Source organism: Thermobia domestica, chromosome 10 (assembly GCF_964235325.1).
Source record: "Thermobia domestica chromosome 10, izTheDome1.hap1.1, whole genome shotgun sequence".
Classification (NCBI taxonomy): Eukaryota; Metazoa; Arthropoda; class Insecta; order Zygentoma; family Lepismatidae; genus Thermobia; species Thermobia domestica.
The window spans coordinates 269,559,939-269,581,263 of record NC_137463.1 but is presented as its reverse complement, the minus strand read 5'-3'; the positions used below and the strand labels follow the sequence as shown (position 1 = coordinate 269,581,263).

General features: G+C 38.3%; 1 protein-coding gene across 2 annotated transcripts in view; it reads right to left on the bottom strand.

Annotated features, from left to right (window-relative positions):
• LOC145663224 (uncharacterized) overlaps positions 1-21,325 on the bottom strand; it is a 154,033-nt gene that overhangs the window by 92,607 nt on the left and 40,101 nt on the right. For both annotated transcript variants that reach the window (XM_081729588.1, XM_081729589.1), the window contains 3 exons: positions 17,703-17,810; positions 6,689-6,817; positions 2,650-2,853 (listed from right to left, as the gene is read on the bottom strand). In XM_081729588.1, coding sequence (XP_081585714.1) covers positions 2,650-2,853; positions 6,689-6,817; positions 17,703-17,810 — 441 coding nt within the window. The remainder of the gene's footprint in view (positions 1-2,649; positions 2,854-6,688; positions 6,818-17,702; positions 17,811-21,325) is intronic.

Sequence of the window (21,325 nt, the reverse complement as noted above, 5' to 3'; positions counted from 1 at the left end):
AATCCTGACACTTTTGCCTGCGACAGGTGTTCTAATTGACAGTTAAGGATACCGGTTCAAATATCCGTTGAACCAATCTAACCGGCAATCTTAGTTTGCTGATTGAACGGATGATCGATGTTCAACCAATCTGCAAAACGAAATGCTCATCATCATACATCTTCTGGAGTTAATGGAAACCTTCTTCTTGCCACTAGTGATAATCTGTAGGATAAAAAAACACTCTTGATCTACTATAAACCACCAAGAGGCACCAACAGACAACGAAACTGTTCCTTCTTTTCGCACATTTACCCATCTTCTCAGTGTAGCGTATGGAATCCCAAACGTTTTGCTGCTGTCGTAAACAGAATATTCGGCAAGTACGAAAGTAATGGCAGTTTCCGTATTCTCCTCCTCCCACCTGAAGATACGACTATCCCCTTTTCGTTTGTAGTGTCGGGGCATCTGAAAGCATGCGCGCCGACTACGTGGGTGTTCCGGGGCTCCAGTACCCACAAGATTTTTAGTTTGCACCCAGGTTTGAACTCGTTTCTCTTGCGTTTAAGTCAACCGTGTTACCAACTGAGCTAGGGCAGCCCCAACTTATCCCTATAGTACCGGTATATTTTTCTTTATCACAACACAGCCCTTTATGACAGTGTTCATAAATGATTTTAACTAAAAAGTATCAAGACTTCCCTGAAAACATATAGGCTAACACGTCCTCCATTGATATGCATTCACATAAATTTTGGAAAGTCGGCGCCATTGTCTGAAAGTAAGACAAACAAATCAAATGTAATTTACAAAATGAGCAGGTAGTCACAAGTCACTGACGAATCAGGTGCGCTTAGGCAGTGGTGGAACTCTGATTCACGCTTTCGACAGTAACGCTTACATACAAACATACAGAAGGTTCAGAGGGTAATATATCGGCGTATAAGAAGCTTGGCATATGACACAGTTCTTTTGTTCCCCAGTAGATGAGTGGTTACGCGTGTTCTCTTGTAATCAAGGGGTCCCGGTTTCGATTCCCGGTAAGGCTACAAGTGGTCCGGAACCCACGTTAAACTGTAGGTCCCGTCCTTAGGACGTCATCATCCTCCCATGGAAGGCAATAACAAATCATCATGGGTTCACCTATATCCCTAGAGCAAGGGTCAAAAAACCTGCCTTCGGGCAGATCACTACAACACACACGTACACACGCACAAACACACACACACACACACACACACACACACACATACATACATACATACTTATATATGGAATACAATATGGAATGATTAACAGGACTATTCACATCACCCCAAAATATGTTAGTCATTTCACCCCACTTCGTCGCCTTTTTTTTAAAACATGTTTTGTATCTTTATGTTCGCAATATATTGAGGCACATATACACACGTACCTAATAATCGCCTCGGGTACAACACGATTACTTCAGAAAAAAATTGCCCTAGTTTCTTAGTGTTCCATATTAGAATAGAAACAATCAAGGTTACAAATCTACTCACCTTTCCTGCTGTTCGTGCTCGATGCATTCAATAGTTCGTTGCTTTCCTCTGTACACTACCTTCTTCGTCACACCCATGCTCAATACTGCGCACACAGGGGCTTTGCAAAGTCAGTGCCGATTACGTTTTGTTGCCACATATCATTAACCTTAAGTGTATTCACTTCACCCCTATGGTCACTTCCCCCCTAATTACTCTATTATTATTATTATTATTATTATTATTATTATTATTATTATTATTATTATTATTATTATTATTATTATTATTATTACAGTAGAGAGCTAGAGTGGAGGGACATATAAGATCTGATTATTGATGTAGAGCGCTTTATCATTTTTCACTTGTGCCCCGCTAACATAGTTTGGCCTCCTCTAAAACTTCCTTGGGCACCAATATCTCCGCACTACTTATATGTTTCGAGGTCATATTTTAATATTTTTTTCTTAAGCCTTTTGATAAAGTGAGTTTTTGAGATCTGAAGTGCTAAGAATGATTGATGCCAAGGCATCAGGATTGATAGCTTAACAGTTTGTATAGAGATTTAATCACTTCGTAAGTTGATGGAATATCTACTGTTTCACACGGATGGACTTCATAATGGGTGGTGCTGTAAAATTATTTTCTGAGTTCCTAAATAACTATTGAAATCTATCTCTTTTGATTTAACTTCACCCTTACAAATATTCAGGAGTTTTTTCTTGTTTTCTTTCGGACAAACACCGTGTGCGTGGGTTTTCTCGGGGTTCTCCCGTTTCCTCCCACTTTCTTCATTCCACCATTTCATTCATTTCTCATAATAACCGTCTCCTTTAGCCTAACCGGCATAATCGTGGGACGTAAAACTCAAACATGAATTTTCTTGTTTTCTTTCTTTTTAGTTTAGCGTTCGTCATCATCCACCGAGGCTAACGGAGACTGATAATAAGCTGGATGATATTGGTTTAATGAAGGAAGTTGGAGGAAACGGGTGGACCCACACAGATGGTGTTTGTCCACCACAAAATTTACTGGGCGGAGACTGCGATTGATCAAGGAACACCATTCGCCAGATGTTAAACATTCAGCAGAGTTACACCTCTTGAGAAGCAAGAAAAGAAAAAGAAGTTAAAAATGTATCAGAGAATACAAATAACCTGCCAATTACCTTTCTTTACTCCTCCATCTGCTGTCGTTTTCCTTCCCTTGATTAACATTTTCTTTTTCTTTGGCTTTCTCTGCCCCCGCATTCCACTTGGAAGCATTCACCGCTCCTTCGCTCTCATCTGATTTCTTTTTTTGCTCTCGGTTCTCAGACTTCTTTTTCGTCGCTACCAGATCAGGGTTACAATTCTGATGATAGTTCTTGTTTCTGGAAAAACAAATTTCAAATCATTTCGAAATTATTGTTACATCTACTCAATTTAGTACATCTGCTCCTGCATAGTCTCTAGGTATTGAAGCTTTCTATCTTGTTATAACTATAATGTTATAAGATATGTCGAGAGGCCTCGACAACAAACGTGAGAATTAATTGAGACAAAGCGACAAGTCACATTCCTTGTTGTTTATCAATATCATTCTTTTGACAGAAGCGAGAACATCGTCATTACTGGACAAGCACACGTCATTTACTTTGCAGAATTGGGCTGCTCTGCTTTGGTTTTATTGAAACCATCGTGGCTACCCAGCCCTCAATGAAAAGTAGAGTTGCAAGAATCCTGAGTAGGATGAGGGAGCTTAGTATTTTGGATTGAAACAAAGATCTTAAGCTCTTAAGAATATTCACATTTGTTTGGTTTGCTTTTGTCAATGGATACAAGTGAATATATTTTCAAAGAGATAATCTTGGAATGGAAATAAGACTGAGCAACTCGGGTGAACATAATGGTAATCTCCTCTCGTTATATTGAGTTATTAGGTAGAATTGATTCAGATTATACTATAAAACAGTATGTAGGTAGTTTAATTTCTGAAATGCACTTCCATATGGCAGGGAAACCTTGTTTGGTATGTGTCATTACATTGAATTGCATGGGAATGTTAAAGCTTCCCTTCTTTCTCAGTTCACTCCAAAGTTACAAAATGTGACATAACATTATGTTTCCCCGAGACGCTCAAATATCTCAGTTGAGACCAAGAGTTTGAGAAGTGCCGTCGTGTGCCTTTTATGAGAGCAGTGCGATGCTAGAAATATGTCGCTTAACGAAAACACAAAGATGGTACTGCTAACATGAGAAGAAGTAAAGCAACTCTTTCAAAACTGCAGAAGTATATACAAGATGTGGGTGCAAGAGTAAAACAATCCCATGAACTGATAAAATTAGTCTGAAAAGTGATACATTGCTGTGTCACAATAAAATCAATCAACAACCAAGTACAGAGTAGCTCGCTGGAAAATATCTTATGTTAACATGTATACAATACGACGTTGACTGTCAGAAACTGCAGGACCTATGAAGAAGCGACTTCCTACAAAATAAAGTGAGCTCGGAAATGTCAACCTGTACCGGTACTCCAGAAAAATGGGAGCAAAGGATATTTAGTGACGAAATACATTTTTCCGGCTGAAGTTAGAAATACAGTATTTAAGACAGAGTCTTGAAGATGTGAATGATAGCCTAGATTCAGAACCTGAAAATTAAGTTTTTGATTGGCCTCAGATCCTCCCAGACTTCAATCCCATCAAGAAATTGCAGGTACTGTCTACGATCAGCAAAGTGCATTATTCAATACCTGCAAGACTCATAAGGCCTCTTCTTCCTTTATAAACAGCCGGATCAGTATTCTTCTAAACGAATTGAAATTTCTGCTTACCGAAGACGTATCAATTATGCTCGATGTGATGGCCTCTGGTATAGAAAATTCCACGGCTTTCAAGTTTTCACTGCAGTATACACTGTTTCAGCTGTAACAGGAGTATATTGTCCTACTCCTTCTTGCAGGCTCCTTCCAGAGGACATTTAATATGCGAACCCGACGGGGTGAAAGGCAAAAGCACAGTAATCCTTTGGATTACTATTTACACTTTGGACAGGAATAATATCTTTGAACAAAATGAGAAAGATACCAGTTGTAGGTGCCAAGTGTTGGTAGAAGGCCATGTGACTTGAATCTTTGCCCTGATGCAGTTCCACATAATGGGTGTTGTCGTCTCTCAATGCTTATATTTTGTTTCTATAAACTGTCGATATAGTATGTTATTGGTAGTAAGCATTACGAATTTAGACTTTCTATCGACCTTACGAATTCTCAGATTCCCTCTGTAGCAATAGCCAATAACAACCATAAAAGCTTTAGAGAAACTTTATTTGCATTGACCAACCATGTTGTATCTGTGTTTTCAATGAACCCTCTTTAGGTGATTTCGACAGTCATTTAGGTAGTTCCATTCTTCATGCATTGCCACAAAAAATCAGTAGTTACCTAAAAGGTGGCGCTTGTATAGCCTTCTACCCTTTGCGACATGCATGCTATGAAAGCATACAAGATAAAGATCTGGACAATCACGTTGATTAGGTCACATGGTATCGTTTGAGAATAACACGCTGTGGAATTGGATTCTCTCAGGGCGCTATAACCGGGATCTCTTTTAGTTCTGTTTCACTGACTTTCTCTTTGGATATTATTTCGTTGTTGATGTGAGTTGTGGATTAGGGTTCTATGTATAACGTTTAATTATAGCACTAAAAGTAGCCTATATAATAACAAAGTCATTGTTTCAAGACGTTTCTATGGTTTGCGTGGAAGAGAGCCACGACTTACTCTTCCCAAAAGCGATTTTCTCCACTACAACATTATAATTCTGCTACACAACAACTGATACACCGTGCATACAGTTTTGTTGCTCTATGGAACCCGATTTAAGAGGTTTACTTTCTACAAATTATTCAGATTAAAACAGATCGGTCTCTGTAAGTGATTCTATATGTAAATCGATTTTATTAGATAATCATCATCTTCAAAACATTACATATTATTTAAAGAAATGTTACGAGTATTAACCATGCATATTTTGCATTTCCGCTACAACAGTCATACATTTCAAACAACCAAAATAGAAATAAAAACAAAAACAAACCGTCTACGATTATGTGCACGGTCATTTGCCAATACAGTAATTTGGAAAAATAAAACTGTCGGGATAAGTTATCCATAATTCAGTACGCAAGTGAGGATTAACATTTAGGAAATTAGATCTTAAGAAATCTTAAGAAGAGATTATGTCATAAAATATGACAATGAACACAAGAAGAGAATTACAGAATCAGAATCTAATGGTAAGTTCCCAATTCCACATAAGAAGGGGAGATTACATTTGGGGCCCTAGTCTGGAAATCTCTCTTTTTATTTTGAAATGGCTTCAGAAGTGACTTGATATGTTAAGAAGAGGTAGTGGCTGAGGGATAGAAGGTACAAACATCATGACACATATCTCGAATCTAAGAAAAGAATAATAAACAAGAGACTGATTATGTAACATCGATTCAGTCTGAGAAGGAAGTTTGAATGAGAATAGAATCATATATGTTATATTGATCAAGACTACAATTTTATGAGAAATGTAGCACCTATTAAGAAGATAATTAAAGACTCTTAACTTCATTCTATTAATATTTTCCCATTCTAAGAGGCTCACAATTGCTATTATCATCCGAGAACGGATTGAAGTGGATACAATTATCACGAATGAGAAACACGTGGACTTGATTCACTGAGGAACAGCGGTCTTTTGAAAGGAACGTTATCGACTTCCAACGTACAACAACGTTGAACAACGGTAGCATTAGAAGTAATCAGAAGAGATTTTACTATTATTTGAGCATTGGATAAAATATGTTGAATATCAAAGGCATAAATTGACTTTTCTACTTTTTATATGGAGAGCTCGATAGCTCAGTGGTTGAGTACTTACCTCTGGTGTATAGGATCTCTGGTTCGATCTCTGCCCAAGTAAGTTAGTAGTGGACATCGTGTTTGTGAGCCTTCTCGGAATACTCTCCTTTCCTTCCACATTCTCAATCCACAAATTCTTCCATCATCATTAACTTGCCTTGATCACCCGCCCTCCCTTATGCTAAATGGCATAATCAAGGGACATTAAACTGCGAGATTTCAATTCTCTAATATGGAGCTCTTGACGTAGGTAATTTCCGAACCACATTTACTTCATACAAGCTTTCAGTTTGTTTCTATTCGATACTTACACGGAACTGTTTACTACATTTGATTCAGTATATTTACTTCTCCTCCATGGCGGCACAACTTCTTCCCGTTTATCTTCGTCTCTGCACAGTTCAGTTTCGCCTAGGACTTTATGATGTCTGTGCTTCATCCTGCAAAAGAACAAGAATTCTCGGCTTTACTAACAATTCAATATGAAATTTTATTTACAATCCACTAATCTTCCGATCTATAGAAGAGGCTACGAAGGATTTTTTTAATAAAAACGAGAAAGGTGTAAAAGTAAATGACCAGGTTTTCAGCACAATAAGGTTCGTTGACGACATAGCACTGATAGCGCAGAACGAAGAGGACTTGCAGGAGGCACTTTCAAACTTGAAGGACCAACTGGATAAAACATGCAAAATGAAGATAAATAAAAAGAAAACCAAAGTGATAAAGTAATAAGAGCAGGATGGACCGAAAATCGAAGACGTTAAGACATTTCCCTATTTAGGAAGTCTAATATCCTTGGACGGAAGAAGTGAAAACGACTTAAGTAAGTTCAAGAACAGTGCAGGCTAAATAAGAATTTAATAGGAAAACTGAGCTGCTAACATCAGGAAATGTGTCGTTGGACGTTCGAAAGTGATTTCTTAAGGGTCTTGTATGGAGCGTGGCGCTTTACGGATCACAGACGTTGACACTCTAAAAAGCTGAAATATCTAAGCTGGAAGAATTTGAACTGTGGAGTTGGCGCAGAATGCTACGCATGTCATGGACCGAAAAGAAGAGGAATCAAGACGTACTAAACGAAGCTCATGAAGAAGAACAGATCATGAAGATAATAAGAAAAAGAACAGACAATATGCTTAGCCATCTTATGCGGCACTCCGATTGGATCACTGTGCTGATAGAGGGAAAAGCAGAAGGAAAACCAGGAAGAGGAAGACTAAGGATAGAATATCTTGATGCAGTTACGAAGAATAGGCCTTATCAAAATATAAACAGCTCTCGCAAGGGAGAGAAAAGTTTTATAATTTCCATGTTGCCCTCTAACCAATGGTTGAGGTGAGAAAGAAGAATCTTCCAATCATAGGATATACAATCTTGTAATTGTATAATCAGAGGGTTAGCAGTGGTTGGGGATGAAATGCAAAATACATTTTCGACCAATGGTAACAAATGTTTTGCATCTCCTCCACATTATGTATATTGTTATTTTATGCTTGTAATATAATACTCTGCTTCAGGACAGACACAGTCATTGGGTGCTCGCATTAAACATGACGAACACCGGACCCAAAGTTCACCCCTTGTATCATCAGAAAATTTGCTGTAACAAAAAATACACTTAGCATCGTTGTCATCAGGCACTGTGCCAGGTAGATAGTCGGGTTCTGATAAAGTGCCAGATTTAAATGATATATCGTCATTGCTTGACTCTTCTTCGTAAACTGTCACTAAAGTCTTGCTAGCACTTTCCTTCGACTTCTTCTGACATGGCAGATGAACAGTACGTTGAGAAACCCTCTTTCTCACATATTCATCACTTTTCTTGTTTGCTTTTCTGATTACTGTAGTAGTAAGTTTCGTTTCTAGTTGTATTTTGTAAGGAGATCCGGTTCCACGTTTTAGTCCTTTATTCAAAGTTTTATTGTTATGTGGTAAAGGAGGTATTTCAAGTGGTAGGATACCAGCTGAGGTTTTAGAAGAACGTGCCACTTGTGGCATTTCTGGATCTTGGAAACTATTTAGTGGCGTAGTCGTAGCTTCAGATATATTGTTCTTGTCTGCAACTAGTGGGGAACAGGATGTCGATGCAAAACACTCAATTGAGATAGCATCATTTGAACATTTGGCAGATCTTGGTTCATTGGCGACAATAGTATCGTGTTGTTCGACTGTCTTATCTGCAACTGTAAGGACAGTTTGTCCAGTAATATCTATGTAGACTTTTTAACTATTAGGCTTCTTTGTTGTCTACTATAGTAGACAGCAAAGAAGCCAAATAGTTAAAAAAAATCTACATAGATCCAACCATAGTGTCAATACAAGTAGGAAAGCACGTAGAGTACTATTCATGTTCAAAGGCTGTTATAAAGAGGTATGTTTAATTGCCCAATCTCGGATATTTTTGTAATCGGAATAAGATACGGAATACGGAATACCATTATTTTCTTGTGTGTATTATGGAATACTATTCCATATTGCCCTCCACTCCATCTTGGAAACGAAAGACTTGTTAAACGCATTCGATGGAGTATAGGATAACAGCGCTTATCAAGCTATCACTCTGTACGCCTATATCTAACGTCATAGTAAACAAAGAATTGTTCCTCCATTACATTTCAATAGCAAAATACAGGTTGTAAAAGTTTTCATGAATAAGAAATCAGTATTTCACGTCTACCGACACAACGAATGTCACAATGACAAGGAAACTGACTATAGAGCATCATGGGAACGTGAGGTAATTTCTTTGCTCTCTGCTTGGAAGCAACACACTACAGGCGAGATAATGAGGTATTCCATATTATCTGACTATTCCATAATACCCGAACTTTCTCTACATATCTCTATAGGTTATGAGGAATATTTCATCTGATAACTTCCAATATTTTGTGTGTTACAGGCATCAAACTGAAGGAAAGTGTGAAGATGGGTACAAGTGAATAACAAACGGTGATAAAGCTTCTGTACTTGAGAAGCCGCAGATCAAAGGAAACATTTGAGAAGATGAAAGATCCTTATGGAGAGGAAGCCCCATTATATGGCGAGGACACTGGAATATTTAAGTAGGTCAGATTTCTGTACAAACGGCTCCCATTACAGAATGATATCAGTCCACCATTGATGAAGACACCACTGGACAAGAGGAAGACACCATTAGGCAAAAAGGAAATCACCACCTTGGAGGAGTACCGTTTAGACATTCGCTAACTACCTGAAGAACTGAAGAAGTCAAGATAACCGTCTGGTATGTGGAAAAAATAATCTATGCGCATTTACAAATACATAAGTGTCTGCCCAATGGGTTCTTTGGCCACTGATACTTTCTCAAAAGCACAAACGAGTCGCTTTCTTCTAGGAAGTTTTGCCCCTGTATTACGAGAACCAGAAGGACTTTTTGACAGATTAATAACTCAGGATGAAACGTGGGTCTATCATTATGATCCAGAAACTACGACTTAGTCAAAGCAATGGAAGCATTCTTACTAACTCCAAAGAAAGAATGTGTCCAACAATCACCAGGGAAGGTCATGCTGAAAGTTGATTGGGACCAGCAGGAAGTACTGATGATAGATTTCTTGGTAAGAGGTACCACAATTACAGGGACATACTATGCTTTACTGCTGCAGAAATTACGGGTTTCCATTAAAATCACGAAGTGTGGAATGCTGACCAAACGTATCCGTATCCTTCAAGACAACGCTCCAGTTAAAACTCGTATGTAACCCAAACAGAAGCATGGTCCTGCAGGAATGAAAACCTACGTCATTTTTCATATTTTTCTAACTTGTATCGCCTGATTTTCATCTTCCTAATCATAAAATCATTTTTGAAGGGAGTGGTTGAGTCAGGATTCTGGAATAATCTGCGGACTTCTACAAACAAGGTTTCCGCAAGTATATAAAGCGATTGCAAGAGTGTGTGGACCTTGGAGAGAAGAAGTAATGTCTGTTCCAAGTGTTGTTTATCCCAGTCAACGGTAAGTGGATCAGGGGGCTTTTTTAATAAATAGCCAATTTACCTGTATGTACAGGGTGGCGCAGGGAAACTGGAAAGTTTCAATCGACGTAAACTGCACGAATAAATACAGGAAAAATGCATTTAAAGACGGAAATACACTATAGAGTATGCAATTAAATTGGCATAAACTATCGCACTTACATGTGACTTTATTTCTCGACGATATCGGAATGGTGTTCCATCTCAGCGTACAAAAACCTCTGGACTGCTCGGTATATGTTTCGAGGAATGTAAGCGATTTCTTCTTCAATCCTCCGTGCCAGTTCATCGATTGCTGCAAGACGTGTTTCTCCCGCTTTGTTGTTGAGATATTTTGCAGGAAAACGCTGTGCTCATTGAGCTCAGGGAGTCTCGGACGCCATTGAATATCATCGTTCTTGTCAAATGCTTTTAAAGTGAACACACCTTGCACACAACTCTAATGTTCTATTATTACTAAATGTCAAAGCCTCCTCAATGATCTCTAATCAGTTTCCAACAAATGTCGACGCCACGTGTTGCTAATCCCAGATTCAAATTTCTCATTTTCCTGCGCCACTCTGTCTGTAATAGCCTCGTAGACATTAAGAAACAAAGCTGTTGTCTTGAAGTTCATCATCTGGAGTTAATGTGAATTTTTAAATCTCACCATGTCCTAACGTCGACGTCGCGCATTTGGTACATAGGGTCCTGGGTTCATTCACTATGAGAGAGCATTGAAATTTGAACGCATTTTCGTGGTTCGGGTTCCACCCAACTAACCAAACCGATCGTAGTGAGGCCGTAATTGCCCTTCTTTTGTTGTGGGCAACGTGATTCAATTGATACACATTTGGCACTGACAAGGAGTAAAGAAACGTCGATAGCATAAGAGTGGAGCATAAGGGTATTTCAAGATCTACTAACTCGACAGGGCCTTATCAGTTACGGTACCACGAGGAACCTGCTTGCAAAATCTAAGCAAACAGACAGTGTAGCTAAAGAAACCCAAAGAAACAGTTTAGGTATGGATGAAGATAGCAACGTTAGGGTCCTTCAACAAGAGTCTCTCTCATAGTATGGGTCATTTTCTAACCACTTTCCGGATCTGCCCCTGCTGTCTCACCAACGAGTACTTTCAGGAGATTTGGACTTACTTGGTTAAGATATTAAAGAACATTTCCAAAAATAGATTACAGAACTTTACCTGGATCGCTATCTGGTCTTACTAAGGAAATGACAAGGTATTCAAAGGTTAGGATATCTCGTCTCGAAATCCCCATGGGCACCCAGATTATCACTCAGACCACGACACAGAAAATATCATTCACACATGCAACGAAAACACATTAAATAAAATAATACTATGCTTATTTATTAAATGCACTATGTGTAAAAATTATATAGAAGAAAAACAAATACAACTCTAAACCCTGGATGTAGACACTTAAATATTTCCACACTTCACATTTTACGATGTATAGTCCTTTAAAATTGTATCACGTATATAGTAGATGAATGAAATATTAAATTTGGGGGTTCACCACAAACACTTTCTCACACCACTAACTAATGCACAGGAGAGTTAGCACTGTGGGGTAACATTGAAAGTAATCACACGACATAGGTTCCTTGAGAGAATTCACTAAAAATCCAAGCTGACGTATCCATGGAATGAAGGTCTGTTGGCATGATATTAATATAAAAATCAAAAAATACCGTAAAATGGTTCGCAATGGGACTTCATTAAATGGGGGCTAGGCCCTATACAAATCCTTGGGCGGCTGTTAGACGTATGCCCCTTTACTTATTCTATAGCGAATTAAAGGAACATAACACGCATTATTGTTACATCAACACGCGGAGAAAACTCCTAGAGTTGAGGTACTCCTGGTACGAGTTGGGTTGACCAACTGGTCAATGTTGGTAGTTCAGTTTAAAATGTGGTCAGGTTAAACACCTGTACGGATATGCAAATTAAATGTCGAAAGAATCTGCGTTAATTCACAGTCCACTGGTCATAATGCAGAAGAAAATGACGATAGTTGACCGTGATAACTTCTAGATAAAAAAAAAAAAAAAAAACTGGGTGACAGTCTGGCTAGGTCGCAGCTGTTCATGTTAGTACGTCCATAAGTAATTAAAGAAAACAATTTAGTTCCAAGCAATCATATAATGTAGTCTTTGCATATTAATGAGTAAGAAAGAAACACTGAAGTATCCAAGTAATTGAAATACGGTTTTCATACATATACACCCTCCATTCCAAAAAAAACCGAACGTTTTAAAAAAACAAAAAAACAATGTACATTTTGGAACAAATCATTTTTATTAATCAATGTATTCCCCTTCTGCATCGATACACATATTTGCACGCTCCAACAAGTTGTCAAACGACTTCTCTATGTCCTTTATTGGAATGGTCTTTAGGACGGCGGTCGTCGCCTTCTCAATGGCATCAATCGATGCGTGCCATTTTCCTTTCATCGCCAAATGCAGTTTCGGGAACAGATAGAAATCGCACGGAGCGAGATCTGGTGAATAGGGCGGATGATGCAACCGAATAATGTGATTTTTGACCAAAAATTCAGTTACAAGTAGCGAACGATGTGATGGTGCATTATCGTCCAAAAGAGTCCAACTGCCGATTTCGCGATATTCGGGCCGAATACGACGAATTCTTGCCAGCAAACGCTTCATGACGCCCAAGTAAAACTCTCCAGTGACTGTCTGGCCGGGCTGAACAAATTCTTTGTGGATAATTCCTTTTGAATCGTAAAAACAAATCAGCATCACCTTAACTTTTGACTTCACCAAGCGACTTTTTTTGGGTGTTCCTTCATCCGGCGCTCTCCATTCAGCACGTTGCCGCTTTAATTCGGGCTCATATTCAAAACACCACGTCTCGTCACCAGTTCCACTCGATTTCAAGAAGTTTCGATCCTGCCGAGCACTTTTAACGATGTCTTTGCAATGCGCAATTCGATCAACTTTTTGGTCTTCGGTGAGTTTGTGTGGTACAAACCGCGAATTAACCTTCTTAAGGCCCAAAACTTCGGTCAAAATGAGGTATGCGGTTATTTGAGGAATGCCTAATTCCATTTCAATAACTTTCACCGACAATTTTTTGTTATGTTTGATGAATTCACGCACTTTTTCGATGTTTTCTTCCGATAATCCGGTTCTGGGACGGCCTGATCTTTCGTCATCATCCAGCGTCTCTCTACCCGATTTGAATCGCCTGAACCACTCGTAAACTTGCGTACGGGATAGACACTCATCACCATATGCATTTTGTAGCATTTGGTGCGTTTCACTAAAAGTTTTACCCAATTTAACACAAAACTCAATTGCAGCTCGTTGTTTGAAACTCATTTTCCGACCGATGTACACAACACACTGACAGTTGAAACGCAATAACTTTGTTGCCGTGCATCCAAATGTCATGACATTTATACCAGTTGTCAATGAGGGACTACGCCATCTACCGGTAAAATATTACAACAGATGGCACTAGTGGTACTATTTGTTTTCAAAAGTTCGGTTTCTTTTGGAATGGAGGGTGTAGTTTAGAAAATGAATGTGGTCATTGTTACTCAGTAAAATCTTCTCACCGCAAAACAACGTTTCACATATATGTATTGGTGTGAGTTATTAGCAGTTTCCACCGAAGAAAGGAATTATTTGCGTCGCAAAAATAAAGTATAAATCGAAGAATGGTTTCTCTTTCCAAAATATACAGAGCATCCACAAAAATTACTTATATATAATCTGATGACGGTTATAGTTTAGCCCAGGGATAATGCGTCAGCCGAATGTTCATTATGCGCATAAGGTCTTGCATAAATGACATTCATAAATAAAACTAAAGTTTTGATTATTTTTTATTGATTGATTGAGGTTTAATGAGGAAGTCAGGATCGAAGTTAATTGTCTGCGTCACGATCAACTGGACTGTCGTAAATAAAATTTAGAAACCAACATATCAAATATAAAAAAAAATACCGCTGCAAAAGGGAAGTAAAAATCTAAAAGAAGAGATAAAATTATAAATATATAAGAATAACAAGTACCGGGTGTCCCAGAAGTAGTGACTCACTTGTTGTTAGGTGTGGTAGATTAGGCTGTATGATTGTTGTTGTTGTTTGTTTGTTTCTTGTTTTGTTTGTGTTGTGGTGTAATGGTGTTTTTCCTTTTTTCAAGACAGTGGTCCAACACACTTTGCCCGGATTGTCCGTGACTTTTTGAACATAGCCTTCCCGGGCAACGGATTGGTCGTCGGGGAACAATGGAGTGGCCGCCACTGTCACCAGGCCTCATCACTCCCGACTTCTTCCTATGGGAACATTGAAGGACACAGTATATGCAAGACCCATAAACAGTGTTGCGGAATTGACTGCGTAAATCACCGAGGAATTCATCAACATTCTCGTTCAGATGTACCGAGAAACGTGCAGATGTGTGCGTCTCCGGCTGCAGGCATGCATCAATGTTAATGTCTGCCGGGTGGACCTCTAAATCGAGAATTGGAATTGAATTAGATACTGTAAAGCATTTGATTTTTACATCATTCCTCTGTACCTACAATTTTGCTTCATGACGTTCTTGTTTAAATAACTGATCATTCGAAAGGTGAGTTAGTACTTCTGGTACACCATGTATTATAACACTAACAGCAAATATATTTCAAGGACAAAAACAGTAATAATAGTAACAATATAGAAAATATACAGGGTGTCCAGAATGGGACTGGCGGTATTTAAAGTGTATGGTTTTAATATGGTCAGAGATACAGAAGAAAAAAACATGCATTTTAAAGAAGAACTCAAAAAGTTTATTTGGTCTTCAAGTCATTCTAACTCAGTGTAACTCCACGTGAGCTCCATTTGTAACTTTTACAATATCTAGCCTGAACTCAATCTCCACGTATTCTGTAACATGTGAAGTGTTACTGAAGCAATCGCATTTTTAATACAATTCTTCAGTTCATGAAGGTTAAGCACCTTTTCACCGGAATCCTTCTGGTAAATACGTCGAAAGTTTCGTTGAACTTGAACAACACTTTTTGCCTCTGCAAACCACCACACGCATTGTACCTTTTTGACTGCCGACGCCGCACTGCCGACGCAGTATGAAAATTTGCTGAACAAAACTTTTTGAGTTTTCCTTCAATATAAATGTTTTTTTTTTTTTTTTCTATATCTCTGACCATATCAGAACTATTCACTTTTAAAAACCGTCAAGTCCCATTCCGGACACTCTGTATAACAACAACAATAGCAAAAAGTAATAAAACATCAGAAATGAACGTTTGAGGAAAACCTTTCCATGTGAGTCAAGTACCGACTACTCAATATCTATCAGGTCGTCTCTCACCATATCAGCTTTGAAAGAAACTTCAGGTGGCTTATCAACAGGCGAAGATTTTTTTATTTTCGGGGAAAGAGTTCGTCACTGAGTTCGCAAAGTTTTAGATCGGCGATATAAAGTAAGCAGTGATGAGCTCGAGTTTGCCGAAGACCACCTCTAATAGAAACGTGGGATTTTGTGGAGTTCGCTAGTCTATGCGACTAGGGTCTGAATTTTTGGACTTTTCTCAGAAACAATACCAATTTGACCACAAATCGGACGTCTGGATAGCCAGAGATATACAAGAGATAGCTTCAACAGTGACAAAGGGCACAGATAGCGAGAAAGGGATGCTTTCTTTGAAAAGACGTTTAGTATCTTCTCCATAACCATTAGTTCTCACGTTTAAAGGCTGGACAGTCTCAATATCAAGCAGAATGCTCGCCCTTGCGGCTTGTAGTTGACACAAAAGGGCTTGGTCGATGTACAGGGTTCCCCACCATGACTACCCTGGTCACAATTCGTACAAAAAGCAGCATTCGCATTACACGACGTCCTGGTCTTAGAGGTCTGCACGGGCCGGAATTTTCTGTCCGGGCCCCGGCCTGCCCGTGAATTTATAATGTGAGGCCCGACCCGAGTCCGAAATATTTAGGCTCGAGCCCGGCCCGAGCTCGTGTGATAATCAAAATTGTATTTATATTTACTGCAATTAGAAGTTCAATTTTGCAGTTGTTTTTTTTTAAAAGATCTCCAGAAAGAACGGCCCAAACGTTCAATAAATATCATTGTACAGTGCATTTACAAAGTTAGGTCCGAAAAGGCCAGAGAAATAGAGTTGTATATTTAAAAATTTACGCCTCGAGTCTGGTCCCGGGCCTAAGTGATATATCCTTTGTAGGCCCTAGTCCGGCCCGAGTTCGTGCAGACCTCTAACCTGAGATCATAATAAAAGGAAAATTGTTATATTTGAATGAACAAAGGAAGGAACGTAAATATTGTAAAATCTTTTTCAACTCTTTTTTATTATTATTAATCTCTTATTCGAGATTTCTTCATAGTTTATTGTTAAAATACTGACTAACACATCCCCATTTTATTGTTCTAACAAACCAATATATGTTGCCAGTAAAATAGTTTAGATTGATCAAGCTCCTGGTGTGATAACCACAGTATTTAATGTCACGGACCCTCCTTCCTTTACGAAATGCTGGCTACGTGCCTGCCCCTGACCAACCAAACCAAATGCTCCCCCCAATATTTCCTGCGCCCTCTCAATCCGGCGCCCGAGGCACAAGCCCTGTTTGTCCCGCTAGTTACGTCAGTGCCCCCTCCCCTCCCCTAATGTTGAAGACAGATTTGCGCCGATCATTATAATTATCATATATCCATTTGTTCCATGAGTACGTTTTCGAGCTATCAGCATGTACTTTCCATTTTTACCTTCATCTTCAGACGACTTTTAGAGTCTGTACACGCTATCAGAAATACACTTGTGTTTTCTGGGAATGCTTTGAAGCATCCTTTTAAATGCGTATCATCAGCCGACTATTCTGTTACTATCTTTCGTTCTCCCAAACTCGTACTCTTAAAGAGAAACTAAAAACTAATGGAGACAAACAATCCCCGTTCATATTAATTCTCAAAGTCTCAAACTATCTTAAAAACTTCTCATTCATACATATTAGGGATTAGACCAGTGGTTCTCAACCGATGTGCCGCGACAGACTACTCTGTCGCGCCGTACCCTAAAATGTGTTGCAAAATTTTAGAATTTAAAAATAGTAATTTAATAATAATTAGTTAAAAATCGAGAGAGATTGTACTATTCAACACCTTCAGCGGTAGCAGTGACGCTCAGTGCTATATGGAGTAATTATAAAAATTTTGACTATTTGACTTTTATAATAAAAATATGAAAGAAGTGTGCCTCGATGTCCTTGTCGTGAGTGAAAAAAGGTTGGAAACCACTGGAAATGTTAACAACTCTGAATTTACCTTGAATGTGACGCTTTCACTTGATCAAGCTTTCCTTTAAGCTTCGACAACCAACACGTCTTACAGCCATTCATAAACTTTGGGAAATCTTCGAGTTTGCTTAATTCCCTGGAATGGATGGATACAAGGTTAATTACTAAAATGCGCTTTTATTTATACAACACTATTATGATATCTAAACCAACAGATAACGATCTCAGTGAAATCCAACAAATGCAAAAAGAGAACTTCAGAGAAAAAAAAAGTTGTTTATGTTAACTACCGAAGAACACTACCAAGTAGGAAAGTTATTGTTAAACTTGAGATGGTCAGCGAACAGTCCATTTATTTTCCCTCCTTTGATATATAGGATGTTTCAAAACAACACCGAGAACGTTTCGGAGGTGATTCCTGACACCAACATTAGACAAAAAGTATAGACCAACCTGGGTGCACAAATGCTTCCTTTCGGAGTTATTGGCTGCCGAAAACATAAAAAAATAAACTTTAAAGGTCCATAGCTCCAAGCTTTAGGACCTATCGTAGACGGGTCGAGACTTTACTTAGGAACTAATATGTACACTACCCAAAAATACATGTATCAGAATCCTAAGGTACTCACGCAACAATTTTAAAGAGGGAGTTTGGCTACGGCCATATATTTTGAAGTACCCACCAAGTACCTTTATAAAAATTATTCCAGAAGTACCGCAGGATTCTGAAACTTGAAAAAGGAAAGCTTAAAGTAAACAGTATGTTTGGGAAGTAGTAGAAAATGGATCGATCTGGCTCAGACCTGGGCCATAATAGAACAACTCACAAGCCCCTGGGAAATTGACCACCGTACACCGTGAGCCCACGGTCTTTTACGACCTCCATTTTAGGGGTGAATTCGTTCCCTTTTATGACCACTTTTAAGGGGGTGTATTCGTTCTCTTTTACGACCTCCATTTTAAGGGGTGAACTCGTTCCCTTTTATGAGCATATTTTCCACCTCCTACGAACACATAGAAGAAGAGAGAACACATAAGACTACGTAACACACAGCAGAGCAGATAACACATAAGAGTACGTAACATAACAAGGGTGTATTCATTCTCTTTTATGAGCATATTTTTCAACCCCTATTTTAACATAGGAGATAACACATAAGATTACGAACACATAGAAGAACAGATAACACATAACACTACGTAACACACAGCAGAGCAGATAACACATAAGACTCGTTCCCTTTTATGACCTCCATTTTAAGGGTGAACTCGTTCCCTTTTATGAGCACTTTTTCAACCCTTATTTTAACATAGGAGATAACACATAAGATTACGAACACATAGAAGAGAAGATAACACATAAAACTACGCCACACACAGCAGAACAGATAACAGATAAGAATATGAAACATAGAAGGGGTGTATTCGTTCCCTTTTATGAGCATATTTTCCAACCCTTATTTTAACATAGCAGAAATTACACTGAGACTATGAACACACAGCAAAACAGATAATACATAGCACTGCTAATAAAAGAGCAGGGCATATTTTTCAACCCTTATTTTAACATAGCAGGCCTCTATTTTAAGGGTGAACTCGTTCTCTTTTATGAGCGTATTTTTCAACCCCTATTTTAATATAACAGAAATGACATAAGAATACGTAACATAGCAAGGGTGTATTCATTCCAACCCCTATGTATGTTAATTACGAACAGATAGAAGAGAAGATAACACATAACACTATGTAACACATAGCAGATCACATAATACATAAGACTACGTAACATTTTAGGGGGTGAACTCGTTCCCTTTTCCAACCCCTATTTTAACATAGCAGAAATGACATAAGAATACATAACTCATTCCAACCCTTATTTTAACATAACGAGCAAAGATTACAATTGAACACCCACGGTCTACAGATAATCATTTTAGAGGGTGTATTCATTCATTCTCTTTGATGACCATTTTTTCCCACCCCTAATGAAATTACATAGGAGAGCAGATAATACATAAGATTCGTTCCCTTTTATGAACACTTTTTAGAGGGGTTAACTCGTTTTTCAACCCCTATTTGAACATTTTAACATAGCAGAAATGACATAAGCATGTCCTCAAACTACTGACCATCGTGAACAAAGGTCAAACTAAGAAACGAAACAACATATCGAGGTGCTGTTTCCACATTTAGCAATTGATCATCAAAAAAGTACTGACCATCAAGGTCAAAAATTAAAACTCGAAAACAGAGCCACATTTAGCAATAGGTCATCAGGTACTACATGTCCCAAAATAGTGGCCATCGAGGTCAAAGGTCACAGTACTTAAAACCTAATTACTCGAAAATGGATCCACGTATCGAGGTGCTGTTTCCACATTTAGCAATTGGTCATCAGGTACTACAAGTTCCAAAATAATGACCATCGAGGTCAAAGGTCAAAATACTTAAAACCTAATATCTCAAAAACGAAGCAACATATTGAGGTGCTGTTTCCAAATCTAGTAATAGGTCATCAACTAGTACATGTTAAAAAGTACTGATCATCGAGGTCAAAGGTCAACATACTTAAAACCTAATAACACGAAAACTGAGCCACATATTGAGGTGCTGTTTCCACATTTAGTAATCGGCCACCAACTACTACAAGTTCCAAAATAATGATCATCGAGGTCAAAGGTCAACATACTTAAAACCCAATCACTCGTAAACGAAGCAACATATTGAGATGGTGTTTCCACATCTAGTAACTGGTCATCAACTACTACAAGTTCCAAAATAATGATCGTCGAGGTCAAAGGTCAACATACTTAAAACCTAATAACTCGAAAATGGATCCACATATTGAGGTGCTGTTTCCACATTTAGTAATTGTTCATCAACCACTGCAAGTTTCAAAAATAATGACCATCGAGGTCAAAGGTCAACATACTTAAAACCTAATAACTCGAAAACGGATCCACATATTGAGATGGTGTTTCCAAATCTAGTAATTGGTCATCAGGTACTACATGTTCCAGAATAATGACCATCGAGGTCAAAGGTCAGCATACTTAAAGCCTAATAGCTCGAAAACGAAGCAACATATTGAGGTGGTGTTTCCACATTTAGTAATAGTTCATCAATCACTGCAAGTTCCAAAATAATGATCATCGAGAGCTTGTAAACGGAGCAACGGATAAATTTTGTACAAAGCAGAAAAAGTAAAGGAGGAATAAATTTGAGTGGCCTATTGAATTTTGGACCAACGAGAAATGTCATTTTAACTAGCTGAGAATTATATGTCTTCTTGTACTAATTAAATAAACGAAGGAATATTGGACCAATGAGAAATGTCATTTTTTCTAGACCATGTTCTAATATTTAAACAAACGAAGGGGTGAATTTGAGTGACCTATTCAATTTTGCACCAACGAGAAATAATTGCGTATTTTAAACAAACAATCGGATAAATTTAACCGGCTCAGAAGTTCAATACTATTTTGTACTCTTGAGTGAGCTTTCCAATTTTGTAGCAAGAAGGACCATTTTTTTTAAAACTAACTCAGAATTTCATTTCATTTTTGTAATACTTAAATTTGGATGAAGTGTTTAGTTTTGTACGAACCAGAAAAATTTGATTGGATTATTTCCTTAGGTACCAACTGGAAA